The sequence below is a fragment of the Corythoichthys intestinalis genome, chromosome 3, assembly GCF_030265065.1.
Source record: "Corythoichthys intestinalis isolate RoL2023-P3 chromosome 3, ASM3026506v1, whole genome shotgun sequence".
Lineage (NCBI taxonomy): Eukaryota > Metazoa > Chordata > Actinopteri > Syngnathiformes > Syngnathidae > Corythoichthys > Corythoichthys intestinalis.
This window is the reverse complement of record NC_080397.1, coordinates 55,001,889-55,021,480: the sequence shown is the minus strand read 5'-3', so window position 1 is coordinate 55,021,480 and position 19,592 is coordinate 55,001,889. Positions and strand designations below refer to the sequence as shown.

At 39.0% G+C, this 19,592-nt stretch overlaps 1 protein-coding gene across 3 annotated transcripts in view; it reads right to left on the bottom strand.

Annotated features, from left to right (window-relative positions):
- LOC130912847 (mitochondrial import receptor subunit TOM70-like) overlaps positions 1–19,592 on the bottom strand; it is an 88,075-nt gene that overhangs the window by 53,186 nt on the left and 15,297 nt on the right. For 2 of the 3 annotated variants that reach the window (XM_057830929.1, XM_057830928.1), the window contains exons 2-5: positions 17,522–17,695; positions 13,520–13,646; positions 3,326–3,432; positions 3,103–3,251 (exon numbers count right to left, since the gene is read on the bottom strand). In XM_057830929.1, the coding sequence (XP_057686912.1) occupies positions 3,103–3,251; positions 3,326–3,432; positions 13,520–13,646; positions 17,522–17,695 (557 nt within the window). The remainder of the gene's footprint in view (positions 1–3,102; positions 3,252–3,325; positions 3,433–13,519; positions 13,647–17,521; positions 17,696–19,592) is intronic. The other variant, XM_057830930.1, reaches the window with a different exon arrangement.

Genomic DNA, 19,592 nt, shown 5'->3' with positions numbered 1-19,592 from the left:
AGGCTTGAAATAGTTCAGTTGATGTGTAATGAATCCAGAATGTATGACATTTTTGTTTTTTTAATTGCATTACAGAAAGTAAAGAACTTTATCACAATATTCTAATTATCTGAGACAGTCCTGTATTTCCCTGCACTTGCTCAATAAAATTAACATTTACTGACCACCACAATGTTTTTTTCTTCATTTCTTGTAGGGTTTCTGAATGCTAAAAAGTTGCACTTTTGAACTAGTTCATTATTTTTTCAAGCTTTTTATCTGAGTTAGTTCTACATGATAAAACCTTTTTAGAATAATATCTCGATTCTTGGCAGGAGCATATCGCTAACCTTTTGGGATACAAACTTTCACGACATATCACCATTTCAATATTTTGTCACACCCCTACTTTACAAACAGTAAAGATTGTTCTCAGCACTTTTATACACAACTGCACTTTTATACATAACTTCTTCAGATCAGTAAGAAGTAAGCACGTAAATATTATGCACTATAATGCATGTTTATATGATGGCATTGTTATTTTTGCTTGTTAGCAAAATATATATATTTTTTAAAACATATATAAATATCACTTGTATTTTTGCATTAAATGTATTGAATCGAATTGAAAATCGTGTCTCTCGTATCGAAAATCGTACCGAACCGTGACTTAACTGTATCGTTGCATCCCTAGTCAGCCCAGTCTTTGGGACGCAATAGGGAACGGACCGAGGGTAGGTATCACGTTCAACTCATCCCGCTAGATAAAAACCCCCAATAATAACGGACTGTGGCCGACAGCCGCTACATGCAACGCCCTGTTGCTACAAACTATGGCCACATATTGCTACGGTAGATATCACATGTACAGTGGGGAGAACAAGTATTTGATACACTGCCAATGGGTTTTCCCATTGACTGCGTATCAAATACTTGTTCTCCCCACTGTACATAAAACTAGATGCGAAATGACAGACTCGGCAGCATTAGCATACAGTTGTGGTCAAAAGTTTACATACACTTGTGAATAACAATGTCATGGCTCTCTTGAGTTTCCAGTTATTTCTACAACTCTTGATTTTTCTCTGATAGAGTGATTGGAACAGATACTTCTTTGTCACAAAAACATTCATGAAGTTTGGTTCTTTTATGACTTTATTATGGGTGAACAGAAAAAAGTGATCAAATCTGCTGGGTCAAAAATATACATACAGCAGCACTAATATTTGGTAACATGTCCCTTGGCCATTTTCACTTTAATTAGGCGCTTTTGGTAGCCATCCACAAGCTTCTGGCAAGCTTCTGGTTGAATCTTTGACCACTCCTCTTGACAGAATTGGTGCAGTTCAGTTAAATTTGATGGCTTTCTGACATGGACTTGTTTCTTCAGCATTGTCCACAAGTTCTCAATGGGGTTTAAGTCAAGACTTTGGGAAGGCACTTCGAAAACCTTAATTCTAGCCCGATTTAGCCATTCCATTACCACTTTTAATGTGTGTTTGGGGTCATTGTCCTGTTGGAACACCCAACTACGCCCAAGACCCAATCTTCGGGCTGATGACGTTAGGTTATCTTGAAGAATTTGAAGGTAATCCTCCTTCTTCATTATCCCATTTACTCTCTGTAAAGCACCAGTTCCATTGGCAGAAAAACAGCCCCACAGCATAATACTACCACCACCGTGCTTGACGGTAGGCATGGTGTACTTGGGGTTAAAGGCCTCTCCTCCAAACATATTGCTGGGCATTGTGGCCAAACAGCTCGATTTTTGTTTCGTCTGACCACAGAACTTTCCTCCAGAAGGTCTTATCTTTGTCCATGTGATCAGCAGCAAACTTCAGTTGAGCCTTAAGGTGCCGCTTTTGGAGCAAGGGCTTCCTTCTTACACGGCAGCCTCTCAGTCCATGGAGATGCAAAACACGCTTGACTGTGGACACTGACACCTGTGTTCCAGCAGCTTCTAATTCTTGGCAGATCTGCTTTTTGGTTATTCTCGGTTGAATCTTCACCCTCCTGACCAATTTTCTCTCAGCAGCAGGTGATAGCTTGCGTTTTCTTCCTGATCATGGCAGTGACAAAACAGTGCCATGCACTTTATACTTACAAACAATTGTTTGCACTGTTGCTCTTGGGACCTGCAGCTGCTTTGAAATGGCTCCAAGTGACTTTCCTGACTTGTTCAAGTCAATGATTGTTCAGGAGGGCGGCCCGGGGTTGTCGCGCGGCTGCCGGTGGCTCTTACCGCCTCGCGCAGACCGCGCGCACTCCGCCGCCTCACCGTGCCCTCGCGGGGCAGAAGTAAACCGTCTCGCCGCCTGCTTCTCCGACGACCGGCCAGCCCCGGACGGACGACGGAGGTCAATAATCACTCACAAGAAACTGCTAATTCGTGTTGCTGTATGTATATTTTTGACCCAGCAGATTTGATCACTTTTTCTGTTAACCCATAATAAAGTCATAAAGGAACCAAACTTCATGAATATTTTTTGTGACAAAAAAGTATCTGTTCCAATCACTCTATCGGAGAAAAATCAGAGTTGTAGAAATAACTGGAAACTCAAGAGAGCCATGACATTATGTTCTTCACAAGTGTATGTAAACTTTTGATCACAACTATATGTATAGAGAATTAGATGCGAATTGACAGATTTGCCGGCGTTAGTAAACTTCTCTGGAAGGCTCTGTTGTAGCGAACCTAATTAACTTTTTATCTAAAATACTCCTAAACTGGCAAAATCATGACTTGAATTCAAAAGTAGACAAAAGAGAAATTATGGAATAACGGGAGCTATTTTAACTACTTTAACAGTTGATTCACAACATTTAATCGTTTAAAGTTGCCAATACAGAACGGGTACTTGAGTTTTTTTTTCTTAATGTTTTGAACTGTTAACTTGATACTTAAATAGTAGTTTGTTTAAGCCTGAGAGATTATTTGTACAATTTTGGAACTAATGTACGAAACATAAAAGCAGCTAATAGCTGGGGGCTGTTGGGGGGGGGGGGGGGCATCAATAATCGATTTATAATTGAATTGTTGCCTCTGAATCGTAATTGAATCGTTAGGTGCCCCAAGATTCCCACCTCTATTAACCATGGTGGCAAAACGTTTTCTCGTACCTAGCTGTGACCTCAGAGGCCTCGCCCTCATTGTCCTCGTCTTCATCTTTCTTCTCGCCCTTCTGCAGCGGCTGTGAGATTATGTCATCGGTGAAAGAACCAAAGTAGGATTTGATGTACTGAGGAGAAGGCATCGTCCACTCTCGGTTCTATAACCCAAAGAAAGATTTTACAATTTTTTTTTTTGTAGAACAACGTGGACGTAAATATCAAAAGTACACACCTCATATTCGTCTAGGCCCTCATTTCCCATCTGGCGGATTATTTTTCTTGTCCGAATCATATTCTCGATGTTCAGGTAGTCCTCCAAGATTGACGCAGCGATGCTATCTGACAGAAGTAATGCAACAACCATTAACATACCCGTCAAGTTGTACGGTTTCAGCGAAATTTGTACCAGTAAGCACTTATTTTTAAATGTGTACGCCGTACGTTCAAAATCTGTACGTTTTTCTTGCATTACATCGTTTCGGCAACGAGACAATGTGGGTTACTATGCGTTACGCCTTGGTTGAATGACGTGAGAAAAGTCAGAGATGGAGAGAAAAGAGTGTTTGATGTGACGCTGTAGCAAACGCGATGCTAGGCTAGATGGCTCCAATATTTCCTGACTGTAGCCGACAGCTTACAATCTACGACTACATATCACATGCATATAGAACTACATGTGAAATGACAGACTCGGCGGCGTTAGTAAACAGCTCTATTCTTAAAGCAGTAGACTCCTCAGGCAGGCTGTTGTAGTGAACCTTCCTTGCGAACCTAAGTAACTTTTTATCTAAAATACCCCTCAATCGGCAAAATCTTGACTTGAATCTATCTTTAAATGATGAAACAGTTTTAAAACGTTCACAAGTTAAAAATAGACAGAAGGGAACTAATGCAAAAACAGGAGCAATTTTAACAACTTTTACAGTTGATTCACAACATTAAAGACTTCCAAACAGAGCAAAGGTTACGATGAAAATGAAATGAAAGGTGACATCAGTTACTTTGCCAAGTAACTAATTACTATTACATTCTGGTAACTGAGTTACTAACAATTACTTTTTGGGAGAAATAATTCGTGACTGTAATTATTTTTTAAAAGTAAGATTAACAACACTGGTCATAAAGATGAAGTCTGCAGAATGAAAAGTGACGAAAGCGGAGATTTTATTTTGCCATTTTGTTGCCCAACACAATTTACCTGCAACTATTGCTTACCACTTCTTAGAATTATCAAAAGAAATGTTCCCTGACTCAAAGATTACATCGGTAGGTTAATTTGATCAATTGACCTTTTTAATTTATAATTGGACGCACGAACGAACTACCTTCAGTCAAACTGAATTGAGAGCTGAAGTGCCATGAAGTGCAGCCATCAAAAGACATGATAGAAATTGCCAAAAGTGCTACATACAATTATAACAAAAGTCACAATTTTAGTAATCATGATGTAGCTGAAGATATTGACTGTCCTTTGATTGTACCAGGTTATATGTTACAATATTAGCAATAAATTCATATTATTTTAAAAATTGAGTTTTATTTTAGTTTCATATTGCACGCTATATACAACGTTGTTGGATTAGTCACCAATTTGTAAGGGCATACAGTGGGGCAAATAAGTATTTGGTCAATCACTAATTGTGCAAGTTCTTCCACTTGAAAATATTAGAGAGGCATGTACAGTAATTGTCAACATGGGTAAAGGCCACGCCATAACACATTCTCCCAGTCCTCTTCTGGATCATCCAAATGCTCTCTAGCGAACCGCAGCCGGTACTTTCTTCAGCAGTGGGACACGCTTGGCAGTGCAGGATTTGAGTCCCAGGCGGCGCATTGTTTTACTGATAGTAGCCTTTGTTACTGTAGTCCAAGCTTTCTGTAGGTCATTCACTAGGTCCCCCCGTGTGGTTCTGGAATTTTTGCTCACTGTTCTTGTTATCATTTGACGCCACGGGGTGAGGAGGGAGTTGAAAGTCCGTGTTGCCCAACGACAGCCCGAAAACATTACTGCTCTAGAAGAGATCTGCATGGAGGAATGGGCCAAAATACCACCAACAGTGTGTATTTTACAAATTTTATTAAAACGAAAACATTAAGAGGGGTTTTAATATAAAATTTCTCTAATTTGTACTAACATTTTTCTTTTAAGAATTACAAGTCTTTCTATCCATGGATCGCTTTGACAGAATGTTAATAATGTTAATGCCATCTTGTTGATTTATTGTTATAATAATCAAACAGTCCTTATGTACCATATGTTGACTGTATATATCCATCTTGTGTCTTATCTTTCCATTCCAACAATAATTTACAGAAAAATATGGCATATTTTATAGATGGTTTGAATTGCGATTAATTGCGATTACTTACAATTAATTAATTTTTAAGCTGTAATTAACTCGATTAAAAATTTTAATCGTTTGACAGCCCTAGTTTTTATTATTTCATCTTCCATTTAGCACAAGACTTATCTGTCATGACCATGCCATTTATTTAGCTATTGGGGAAAAATACTTGGATAAAAAGAATATCCTGTAAAAATATTGTAGTAGAGAGACTGAAACAATGACATTTTGCGGCTGTCTTCGTCGCTTTTTCCTCGTTCTGAATAATTCCCCCTCAATAAGCTGCATACTAAATCAGATGAAATTGTGACTCTGCACACGACATCCACCTGTTGGGGACGGTAGAGCCCTATAATGGTGGGCGTGGCTAACCGGCAGATTAAAAGCTGCTGCTAAATTGTTGAATATAGCCGAAACGTCTCAAAATATGACTAATTCACATAATAATGCTATTTAAGACTTTTTTTCTCCTGTCGTACGCACTTTAAATACACAAGCTTGACGCTAACTTAACGGGAGCTATTTTTTTTACAGGAGATTTGGCTAGCTCTGGCAGTGTTCAACGCAGCTGCACCGAACGGCAGTAACTTTATTATATCACAAAATATGAAAACGATTGAAACCATTACTCACCAAATTCAATCTGCTAGCAAATGCAGGCTAGTGTGTATGCTGCGCTCTGCTTTTTGTTTTCGCAGCTTTGCAATGCAACCAAAGGCTCTCAAAGCACTCCATGTATACGTGAATAGTGTGCGCGCTATTAGAATAATGGAACGCAGTTTGGGCCAACATACCTGTCAACCCGAGGCCGTTCTTACAAATAGTGACATATGCCCTTACAAATTGGTGACTAATCTTACAACGTTGTATATAGAGTGCAATATAAAACAAAAATAAAACGTAATTTTTAGAATAATATGAATTTATTGTTAGTATTGTAACATATAACCTGGTGCAATCAAAGAACAATCATTATCTTCAGCTACATCATGATTACTAAAATTTAACAGTGACTTTTGTTATAATTGTATGTAGCACTTTTGGCAATTTCTATCATGTCTTGATGGCTGCACTTCAGCTCGCAATACAGTTTGACTTGAAGGTAGTTCGTTGGTGTGTCCAATTATAAATTAAAAAGGTCATTTAATAAAATGGACTTACCGATGCAATCTTTGAGTCAGGGAACATTTCTTTTGCTAATTCTGAGAAGTGTTATGTAATAGTTGTGGGCAAATTGTGTTCAGCAACAAATTGGCAGAATAATATCTCCGCTTTCGTTACTTTTCATTCTGCAGACTTCATCTTTATGACCGGTGTTGTTAATCTTACTTTTAAAAAGTAATTAATTACAGTAACAAATTACTTCTCCCAAAAAGTAATTGAGTTACTAACTCAGTTACCTAAATGTAAGAGTAATTAGCTACTTGGCAAAGTAACTGTTAAAAGTTGTTAAAATTGCTCCTGTTTTTGCATTAGTTCCCTTCAGTCTACTTTCGACATTTTAAAGTTTTAAAAGTGTTTCATCATTTAAAGATAGATTCAAGTCATGATTTTGCTGATTTAGGAGTGTTTTAGAAAAAGAGTTACTTAGGTTCGCTAGGAAAGTTCACTACAACAGAGCCATTCTGATAAGTCTACAGCTTTAAGATGGCGGCTGTTTACTAGCGCCACCGAGTCTGTCATTTCGCATGTAGTGCTATATGCATGTAATATATACAGTGGGGCAAATAAGTATTTAGTCAACCACTAATTGTGCAAGTTCTCCGACTTGAAAATATTAGCGAGGCCTGCTATTGTCAACATGGGTAAACCTCAACCATGAGAGACAGAATGTGGGGAAAAAAACAGAAAACCCAGAAAACACGGACTTTCAACCCCCTCCACAGATTTTCTATGGGGTTGAGATCTGGAGACTGGCTAGGCCACTCCAGGACCTTGAAATGCTTCATACGAAGCCACTCCTTTTGTTGCCCTGGCTGTGTGTTTGGGATCATTGTCATGCTTAAAGACCCAGCCATGTCTCATCTTCAATGCCCTTGCAGATGGAAGGAGATTTTCACTCAAAATCTCTCAATACATGGCCCCATTCATTCTTTCTCTTACATAGATCAGTCGTTCTGGTCCCTTTGCAGAAAAACAGCCCCAAAGCATGATGTTTCCACCCCCATGCTTCACAGTGGGTATGGTGTTCCTCAGATGCAATTCTGTGTTCCTTCTCCTCCAAACACGAGAACCTGTGTTTCTACCAAAAAGTTCTATTTTGGTTTCATCTGACCATAACACATTCTCCCAGTCCTCTTCTGGATCATCCAAATGCTCTCTAGCGAACCGCAGATGGGCCCGGACGTGCACTGGCTTCAGCAGGGGGGCACGTCTGGCAGTGCAGGATTTGAGTCCCTGGCGGCGCATTGTGTTACTGATATTAACCTCTAATTGTGTTACTGATAGTAGCCTTTTTTACTGTGGTCCCAGCTCTCTGTAGGTCATTCACTAGGTCCCCCCGTGTGGTTCTGGGATTTTTGCTCACCGTTCTTGTTATCATTTCGACGCCACGGGGTGAGATCTTGCATGGAGCCCCAGATCGAGGGAGATTATCAGTGGTCTTGTATGTCTTCCATTTTCTAATAATTGCTCCCACAGTTGATATCTTTACACCAAGCGAAGAGTGAAGAGTTACAGAAAACATTTGGCCTCTGTTATTGCCAACAAAGAGTACATAACAAAGTATTGAGATGAACTTTTGGTATTGACCAAATACTTATTTTCCACCATGATTTGCAAATAAATTCTTTAAAAATCAAACAATGTGATTTTCTGTTTATTTTTTCCACATTCTGTCTCTCATGGTTGAGGTTGACCCATGTTGACAATTACATATTTTCAAGTGGGAGAACTTGCACAGTTAGTGATTGACTAAAAACTTATCTGCCCCACTGTAGGCGTAGATTGTAGGCTGTCGGCTACAGTCAAGAAATATTGGAGTCATCTAGCCTAGCATCGCATTTGCTACAGCGTCACAACAAACACTCTTCTCTCTCCGTGTCTCTGACATTTCTCACGTAGTCCAACCAACGTAGTAACGCATAGTAAGGCACATTGTCTCGTTGCCGAAACGGTGACAAAATCCAAACGGAGAAAAAAAACGTAAAGATGAAAAACCTCCAGATTTTGAACGTACGCGTACACATTTAAAAATCAGTGCTCACTTGTACCAATTACGCCAAAACCGTACAACTTGACAGGTATGGACCTATGATTGGTTCTCGTCAGCGAAACAGCCAGAAGGATTTGCTGACTGCCCAAGTAAAACTTTTTTAAAGGACCGACTTAATCACATGATAATAAAAATAATAATTTACCCCCCCACACACACGAAAAAATTTCTCCTTGGAGCTACACAATTCACGTAGGTCACCCTTTTTTTTACTTTAAAACGGCAAATTTCGCCAAAAGGTGAGACATTTTGAAGTTATTAACACTAGAAAACCCAGCAGAGGCCGACTCGGCCCTTCCTCAAGACAAATATTCCTAATATTCCCAAGCAATGGCCGATTTGACCTCTCTTCCTAAAAAACCCAGAGGTGGCCCAAATGACCCAAGTGCTTTTGAATTAGCAAGTCGTTGTCCGACAGACAGCAACCATTCATATGTAAATGCAACCACTAGACATACATTGTGTTAGAATGCGGCCCAAACGGAGGGGAACACACCACGGTTGCACACTTAATGTGATAGTTTGTGTCAGTTCGAGTCAAGCTACATTTATTAATTTACATTTATTTATGGAGATTTACGCTTTTTACAAACTTTTAACTTAATTCTCCTATACTCCACACAGAAAAACAGAAAAAAATGGCCCAAATGTGTACATTGTTTTTGCAAAAAAAAACGTTTTAGAACTGCAATTTGAGTTTAAAGCGAGATCATGTATATAGTTTAGAATGACTGGATCTAATGGAGCATGAATTGTGGCCATTTTGTCTGAAGTTAGTAAGAGAAAACGTGTAGAAAACCTTTGAGAAAAACAGAAACAGAATTTGTGTCATGAGAAGGTGGAAGGGAGCGGCCCTGAACAGTTTCTTTGACACACTGAAACAATGACTGAATGTCCTAATAGTCCTAATTATTATGAAGGGAATATATACTGCACAGTGTTGTCGATCTTACTTAAAAAAGTAATTAGTTACAAGTTACTAACTAAATTACTTTTTGGGAGAAGTAACTCAGTTACCTCATTGTAAGAGTAATTTGTTACTCAGCAAAAAAACTCATTTACTTTTCATGTTCTACACGTTATTACAAATATACAATAGAAAACATTTCACATCAAAGATGTTTATGTTAACTGATTGAATTGATTTTTTCATTCCTCCCCCAAAAAAACGTAGGTCAGATTTTTTACATTTTTTTTTTTTTAAATTCACCTATATGAGAGTTAGTGGTATACAATCTCATTGGGCTGTCATGATAAATGGTAAAAAAAATCACAGGGACTTTGATTACTTGCCATTGAAAATAAATGGGAAATTAGTTTTTATATGTATTTGTTTAAATTCTGATACAGGACATACCATCTTCATAAGTAGGACTGATAATTCAACATTCAGTCATTGTTTCAGTGTGTTCAAAAGCAACTGCTCAGGGCTGGTCCCTACGCCCTCCTCAATTATTTATTTTGAGTCCTAATTAATAAGTCTCACCAAAAAACAAAGGAACAATATGTGTGCCGATCCTTTCCTAAGGTGGTAAAATGATCAGGTGTTTATTTTGTCATAACATATAAATATATATATATATATACATATATATATATATATATATATATATATATATATATATACCGTATATATAATATATATTTCATGTGTGGTGCTCTTCGAATGAAAATATATACTTTGATTGAAGGAACCTTTTTTTTGGATTGACTAAGACATACACAAATCTACCTACAAATTTATCAACCTACAGTAGGCAAGTAACAAATAAGTGTCTACTAGTCAGGCTACTTTAGCTGAGGAGGGGGTTGGGCGAAAGAGAAAGCAGCCTCACTCAGCAAGTTTTCGCCCAACCCCCTCCTCAGCTAAAGTAGCCTGACTTGAGCCTTTTTCGCCCAACCCCCGCTTCAGCTAAAGTAGCCTGACTTACTCAGACACTTATTTCTTACTTGACACTAAACTGCTAAACTTCTGAGAATATTTTAATAACAGTATTTTAATAATTCTAATTCATTCGGATGTATTTGTTTGAATACCCTCTACATGTTAAAAAAAACAATTTCAAAAAGATCAATTAACAATTTGCTGTGGATATACATTTATGTGCATGGATATTTAGAAATAATACAACTAAGCACACCAAGACACAGTGGTGAAATGAAGAGCACCACACATGAAATTACTGGGAAAAAAATATGCAAGATTAGTAAATACCACTCTTGGTTCAGAAACAAGCCATCATTCAGGTTTCATACAATGGTGTAAATATTACATTGAATTTGAAACCAAATTAAATTAAACTGAACTAGTGCTCCACATCTATGTGCATGTGTTGTGGACCCTTCCGTTAGTTACCAGTGTTTGTTTTGTTTGCTTTGCTTAAATTAAATGAAACAAGCTTGATACATCCAAACAATATTCTAACAGCTGATGACCAGTATTATTTACTCTCAATGCGTTTTCTTCAGTCAGAAAAGTAATAGTTAAAAAAAAATTAATCACGATAAAATTGCACTAATTAGGGGTATAATAAATAAAAAAATCGACACCACTAATTGTAATGTTAGTTCATTGTTCATTGTGTTTCTTCATTTGTAATGTTTGTTTTGTTTTTCAGTGCACTTTTTGTCGTTGCTTTTGGTTACGTAACAACTTTCTGAATGGACTTATGACGTACGTGAGTGTAAAGAGGTGTCCCAATTCGTAGGGCTGATGTTTCAAGCCCTACCCCTTATTGCTTCGTTTGAAAGGCCAAGGGGTGGGCCAAGGGGTAGAAATTGGATGCGGCTTGCGGTAGGCGGTAGGGTAGGCTCGGCTTCGGGGCGGATCTCCAGGGTATCCCAAAATGGGACACCCTTGGTAATATTAGAGAGCACCAAAACCCCATTGACTTCTCGTATTAATCTTAAAAAAATCCGGAACTCTTATTGTATGATTTTTTTTTCAATAATTTATTCGTAATTTATTGGGGTTCATAAGTATTTGTACCCTTGAGAAAATCATTGCTAATACTTAGTGCAGCAGCCATTGTTTGCAATTACAGAGATCAGACGCTTTCTGTAGTTCTTCACCAGGTTTTCCCATATGAAAACAGAGATTTTGGCCCATTCCTCCACACAAATCTTCTCTAGATCAGTCAGGTTTCGGGGCTGTCGTTGAGAAACACCAAATTTCAGCTCTATCCAAAGATTTTCTGGATTCTTGGATTGATGTCTGGAGTCCACTTCAGAACCTTGAAATGCATTTTACGCAGCCACTCCTTGGTCAGCTTTCAGCTTGGCTGTGTGATTCGGATCATTGTCATGTTGGAAGACCCAGCCACGACTTATCTTCAAGTCCCTGACTGTGGGAGGGAGGTCATGGCCCAAAATCTGACGATACATTGCACCATTCACCCTCTGATTTATAAAGTCGTCCTGTCCCCTTTGCCGAAAAGCATGAGGTTTCCACCTACATACTTCACAATGGGGATGGTGTTCTTTGGATTGTACTCTGCCTTTTTTTCCCTTCACAAACAACAGTAAAGTTAGCACCAAAAAGTTCTACTTTGGTCTCATCTGACCACATAATTTTCTCCCATGACCCCCCTGCATCATTCAGATGGTCCCTTGCAAACTTCAGACAGGCCTTTACATGTACTGGCTTCAGCAGCCTTTGAAACTGTGCATCCAGCTCTCTGCAGGTCATTGACCAGCTCCTACCATGTAGTTCTAGGCTGAGCCCTCACTTTTCCCATCATGAGTGATGCCCCACGAGGAGAGATTTTACATGGAGCCCCATTCCAAGGTAGATTATCAGTCATGTTTAGCCTTTTCCATTTTCTAACAATTGCTGCAACTGTTGATTTATTCTCACCAAGCTGCTTTCCAGTTGTCCCGTAGCCTTTTCCAGCTTTGTCGAGCTAATCAATTTTTTTATCTGGTGCCTTTCGAAATCTCTCTGGTATTGCCCATGGTAGCGGGTGGATTATAACTGACTGTGGGGTGCACAGGTGACAATGATGAGCTCAAACGGGTGGGGTAAAGGTGGACTTTTTTAAGGTAGAATGACTCTTTGAGTGTCATAATTATTGCTGATTCTCAGGTGCACAAATACATGAACTGAACCCCAGTTGATAAAAATATATAGCAAATAAAATTTAAAAATCATACAATGTGATTTCTGGATTTTTTTTAGATTGTCTCTATGAGTGGAAATGCATCTATGATTGAAATTTCAGACCTCCACCTCTTTTCAAAGTGGGTGAACTTGCAAAATCACAAGGAGTGCAAATAATTGCTCCTCATTGTATACCAAGTAGTCCCAGGAAAACAAAAAATTCTTGATAACCTTTCAACAAGTCCAGTATAGAGGATAGAGCGTGTATTAGAGGTACATTTATGTGTGTTTTCTATAGTATTTCATCGTTTTGACTTGATAGTTTTGATTTGCTATGATTACTCTCACAAATATACTGTTATAACAAATATTGCTAGCATATAAAGGCCCCACAAATACACTGTCAGAGATATTTTTTCCGACAGTAAAATCGTAAAACAATACACATTATTAAAATGTGTAAAACCCCATAAATGTAACTTGACTTGAACTGACACATAATATTACATGAATAGTACTACTGTTGTGTGTTCCCCTCCATTTGGGCCGCATACCAACACAAGTGGTTGCATTTCCATATGAACGGCTGTTGTCTGTCCGACAACGACTTGCTAATTCAAAAGCACTTGGGTCATTTAGGCCACCTCTGGGTTTTTTTGGAGGAGAGGCCAAATTGGCCATTGCTTGGGACTGTTAGGAGTAGCAGAATTCTCTGGGACTTCTAGTGTTAATTCAGTGTCCGATCAAGGTTTGACTGGTTTTACTCACCCTCCAGGCATTCTTTCTTATTGTCCAGTTTCTCATGAGCTTTGGCCCTCTTTAAGAAAGCTGTTGTGTAATGTGGGTTGCGCGTTAGTGCCTCTGTGCAGTCTTTCACCACCTCAGTCCATTTCATCTATGGTAAAAGGCAACCGTTGGTAACACAAAAGTCTCCCATATGCAGCAGAGACACACTAAAGCAGGGGTCCCCAACGACCGGGCCGCGGACTGGTACCGGTCCGTGGCACATTTGGTACTGGGCCGCGCAGAAATAATAAATAATTTATTAACGACTGCATTCTAACCCGTTTGACTTTGGCCTGTGCCGCTTAACACACCAATATCCCTGCTTACTCTAGATTAGGGCTGCAGCTATCGAATATTTTAGTAATCGAGTAATCGACTGAAAATTCTATCGATTAATCGAGTAATCGGAGAAAAATATATTTTTAGGTGAAGAGCAAATATAAATATACATGAGAAAACAAGACATTTCATCTAATCTTGAACCATTTTCATTCAATCAATGTCTTTATTTTCGATGTATATTGTTGAAAATAGCCAACAATTGCATCTCAGATGTAACTAGAATAAAATAGAAAAAAAGACTAATTCACTGCTTTCACTCAAAAAACCTTTAGAGCTTATTAAAAAAAAAAAGTATACATACCTAAAAATGTCATTACGGTTGATAACACACATCACTTAAAAGTTGGGATTTTTTCCCACGTGTTTCAATTGAATTTCTATTTGTGTCAAGCCATTTTTAAGTTCTAGTTAAGTTTTAAGTTAGTCTAAACTGTACGTCCTGATAGGATTTTGAGTTTTTGCTGTGTTCAAAATAAATGTATGACACAGGCTGTATTGGAGCACATTAGGGACCAGTGCTACTTGATGTTTTATCCAGCAATGACTACTGAGCTATAATTGATAGTTAGCATTATTGAGTTTTTATTTTACACCCTCATCACTCCACAACGCTATGTTATGTTAAAGCCTGTATGTAAGACACGTTAGCCACGCATCGACAGTGGTCATAATTAATAGAAACCTCGCCCTCCGCAGGGCTAACATTATGTGAGCTAGTGAATAACGTTAATCTTATTTATTAGCGCTTAGCGTTAGCGCTCTACTGCTTTAAGATGGTGGCTGTTTACTAACGCTGCCCAGACGCGGCCGAGTCTGTCATTTCGCATCTAGTTCAACATACATGGAATCTCTATGAGACTCATCAGACGCTACCTGCTATCAACGTATCATCGTGCGGGCTAGTATTTGGCAACGTCGGCGTCGTTTGTAGCGGCTGTCGGCTGATGTAAGTTTTTTATTTTTATTTATTTTTTGCTTCTTCCTCTACGCACGTGACATCAGCGCGTTGTCCCGCATTAAAAGAAGTCCGAGCAAAACGTGATGCTTAGAGCTGTCAAAATAAACGATTACTCGAGGTGAATAAAATTACTCGGATCAGTTTTTAAACTCGAGTTGCTCGAGTATTCGTTTCAACTCTACTCTAGATATAGCACAACTCCAGGATAGGAGGTTGCATAGAAATGAATTGATTGGGCTGTTAGCTCTAAATCTTGTTTTGTATATCTATGTGCGCTTGGCCTCGATAACAACGTATGACGTAGGTCGTCGCCAATCACATTTCTTGACGGAAATAATTAGCCCCCACACTAAAATGACTGAAAAACAGACGTCTTTGGACAGACTTTTTACGGGGAAAAGGAATCCTGACGAGCCAGTAGATGTGCCTACAACCTCGAAGAAAACTAAATGTATGCTACTTCCCAATCACTTAAGACCCACGAACTGCGAAGGAGTGAATTTGTGACCCGTATGTGAATAAACAGAGTGATTTGAGCATGTCTGTGCAACAGGAATATCAGCTTGTAGAAATCGCAAATCACGGCAACCTTAAACGTACATTTGAGACAACAACTCTACCGAAGTTCTGGATTAAAGTCATTTCGGAATATCCTGACATCACTAAGAGCGCACTAAAAACTGTGCTACAATTTCCAACATTGTATATTTGTGATGCTAGCTTCTCTCACTCTCCCATCTCGTGACCATCTCGTCCCAACGAAACAAACTCAGGCCTCCCACTGATTCAGCGGGTGAGTTGTATTTCTTTTTTTTAACACGACGGGGCTAAAAACAAATGTTATTTTTAGGGCTGTCAAACTTAACGCGTTAACCAGCGGTAATTAATTTTTTAAAATTAATCACGTTAAACTATTTAACGCAATTAACGCATGCGCCTACTCAAGCATTGCCGCGAACAGACTACAATGGCGCCGGTTGAAGTATATTGAGAGCCAAGCGCAGAGACAAGCAAGTGGAGTGGAGTGGAGTTATTTTCAATGTGACCGGCATTGTCAGATTGAGCAGTGAGGAAGAAAGTGGTCGAGCAAGAGAGGGAGCGAGAGAATAGAGAAAGTGCGCAGTTAGCACAGGCTCAATTGCTGCGTCCCCCACATGCTTTTGTTTTGTTAATAAAAGTACCCACAAAATGCCATCCAACGCCTTTCGGTGTTTATATGTATGCCGCCGTCTTCGTCAGGAGGAAATCGGACAAACCGAGCCAACCGACGACAACGAGCCAACATGAACCGCCGGTCCACTCCTCATTATGGTAAGGAGTTGAAAGCACCGCCAATTACCAAGAAGGGCGAATTGGTAACGCAGGCATTTATTGGAGCCGCGCTATTTATTGGTATAAGCTGTGGCATTTCTATCACAATAATTAGAAGTATTGTGGCGACCGACATTGGGAAGAATGACTGGAGATGATCTTTTACTTTATACCATGTATAGTACTCAACACAGAGAAGATATACCATTTGCAGCCACCACTTTGACTCATGGTTGCTCAAATTCCCATCATGCATTTGGGCAGTTAAGAATATTTAAGTCACTACAGTATAATTTAGTGAAAGCACAACAAAAATAATATTCCTATCCCTCAAAAATAAAATAATGTTCACAAAAAGAAAAGCGCTCAATGCAAAGAGATCTGGCATTCCAAATCAAAATAGCTATGCAAAATAATACTCTATTCAAACATTAGTTTTGCTCAACAAATACACTAGATGGCAATATTTAGTCACAATATACAAACTATCAAAATTACTATAACTTGTACTCACATTTATCATTTAAGAATCACAAGTCTTTCTATCCGTGGACCCCATTCACAGAAAGAATGTTAATGTTAATGCCGTCTTGTGCATTTATTGTTATAATAAACAAATACAGTACTTATGTACAGTATGTTGAATGTATATATCCGTCTTGTCTCATCTTTCCATTCCAACAAAAATTTACAGAAAAATATGGCATATTTTAGAGATGGTTTGAATTGCGATTAATTACGATTAATTAATTTTTAAGCTGTGATCAACTCGATTAAAAAATTTAATCGTTTGACAGCCCTAATATAAATACAATTGCGATTAATTACGATTAATTAATTTTTAAGCTGTGATTAACTCGATTAGAAATTTAAATCGTTTGACAGCCCTAGTTATTTTATATTTGCTGTATTTTTTTGCTGCACATTGCCGGTGTTCTGACAAATTTGGCATGCGCGTAATATTAAAAATGACCGCGAATGCAGCGATTCCAAAGTACATACAACAAACTTTCTTTAAAGAAAGCAATATTAACTTACGTTTGCCATGTTAGGTGCACACAACAACTGCACACAGCTCTCTCACTTAACGACTTCGCCGTGTCGTTAAGCATTAATTTACGCCATTTCCGTGTTGCGCATGTATGTTTATGATGTAAGTAGAATTTTTAACACCATTGGATAACATTGAGAGTCCAACTGAATATAAAAGAGGGCTTTTTTTCACCGCCACAAAAGCGTTGGGAGCAAAATTTTTTAAGGGTGCAAAATTTGACAGAAAAAAAGACCCAAATCATACCGGTCCATGTTGCAAAAAAGGTTGGGGACCCCTGCACTAAAGTGCTCTTTGCTAATTTAGTAGAGTAAGTGCCAACCTTCTGCTCATACGCCCCTGCTCGGTTGTGATAGAACTCCGACAGGTCTCTCTTCCGTTCAGTGGGGCAGAGTTCAATGGCCTCTGTGAAACAGTGGATGGCGTTCTGGTACTTGGCCGCATTAAAGTAGTTGATGCCTTTTCGATTTGCTTCTCGGGCATGATCCACAAGACTCTAAAAGGGGAGAAAGATGTCTATTAGGCCAGTGTTTTTCATCCGGTGTGCTGCGGCAGTGCCGTGAGAGATCGGCAGGTGTGCCGTGAGAAATTATCCAATCGGTCTTTGTCAGGTGACGTAACGCTTGCAACAGCTGCAGCCAAGGGCGTAGGTTTGCATAGAGGCGGTAGGGACATAACACAAACAACTTTTCAGGATGCTTTAATCGTCCCTACCAACTTTTACGCAACCTTATTTGCATTATATAATGACTTCTGTTATATACAGTTGTGGTCAAAAGTTTACATACACTTGTGAAGAACATAATGTCATGGCTCTCTTGAGTTTCCAGTTATTTCTACAACTCTGATTTTTCTCTGATAGAGTGATTGGAACAGATACTTCTTTGTCACAAAAAACATTCATGAAGTTTGGTTCTTTTATGACTTTATTATGGGTGAACAGAAAAAAGTGATCAAATCTGCTGGGTCAAAAATATACATACAGCAGCGCTAATATTTGGTTACATGTCTCTTGGCCATTTTCACTTCAATTAGGCGCTTTTGGTAGCCATCCACAAGCTTCTGGCAAGCTTCTGGTTGAATCTTTGACCACTCCTCTTGACAGAATTGGTGCAGTTCAGTTCAATTTGATGGCTTTCTGACATGGACTTGTTTCTTCAGCATTGTCCACAAGTTTAAGTCGGGACTTTGGGAAGGCCATTCGAAAACCTTAATTCTAGCCTGATTTAGCCATTCCATTACCACTTTTGATGTGTGTTTGGGGTCATTGTCCTGTCGGAACACCCAACTACGCCCAAGACCCAATCTTCAGGCTGATGACTTTAGGTTATCTTGAAGAATTTGAAGGTAATCCTCCTTCTTCATTATCCCATTTACTCTCTGTGAAGCACCAGTTCCATTGGCAGAAAAACAGCCCCACAGCATAATACCACCACCACCGTGCTTGACGGCAGGGCATGGTGTACTTGGCTTTAAAGGCCTCACCTTTTCTCCTCCAAACATATTGCTGGGCATTGTGGCCAAACAGCTCGATTTTTGTTTCGTCTGACCACAGAACTTTCCTCCAGAAGGTCTTATCTTTGTCCATATGATCAGCAGCAAACTTCAGTTGAGCCTTAAGGTGCCGCTTTTGGAGCAAGGGCTTCCTTCTTGCACGGCAGCCTCTCAGTCCATGGAGATGCAAAAGACGCTTGACTGTGGACACTGACACCTGTGTTCCAGCAGCTTCTAATTCTTGGCAGATCTGCTTTTTGGTGATTCTCGGTTGAATCTTCACCCTCCTGACCAATTTTCTCTCAGCAGCAGGTGATAGCTTGCGTTTTCTTCCTGATCGCGGCAGTGACAAAACAGTGCCATGCACTTTATACTTACAATTGTTTGCACTGTTGCTCTTGGGACCTGCAGCTGCTTTGAAATGGCTCCAAGTGACTTTCCTGACTTGTTCAAGTCAATGATTGTTCAAGTCAATAATCACTCACAAGAAATTGCTAATTCATGTTGCTGTATGTACAGGACTGTCTCAGATAATTAGAATATTGTGATAAAGTTCTTTACTTTCTGTAATGCAATTAAAAAAAAAAAAATGTCATACATTCTGGATTCATTACACATTAACTGAACTATTTCAAGCCTTTTATTATTTTAATATTGCTGAATTTGGCTTACAGCTTAAGAAAACTCAAAAATCCTATCTCAAAATATTAGAATATCATGAAAAAGTATACAAGTAGGCTATTCAACTAATCACCTGAATCATCTAATTAACTCGAAACACCTGCGAGGGTTTCCTGAGCCTTAAAAACACTCAGCTTGGTTCAGTAAACTAAATCACAAGTATGGGGAAGACTGCTGATCTGACTGCTGTCCAGAGGACCATCATTGATACCCTCCAT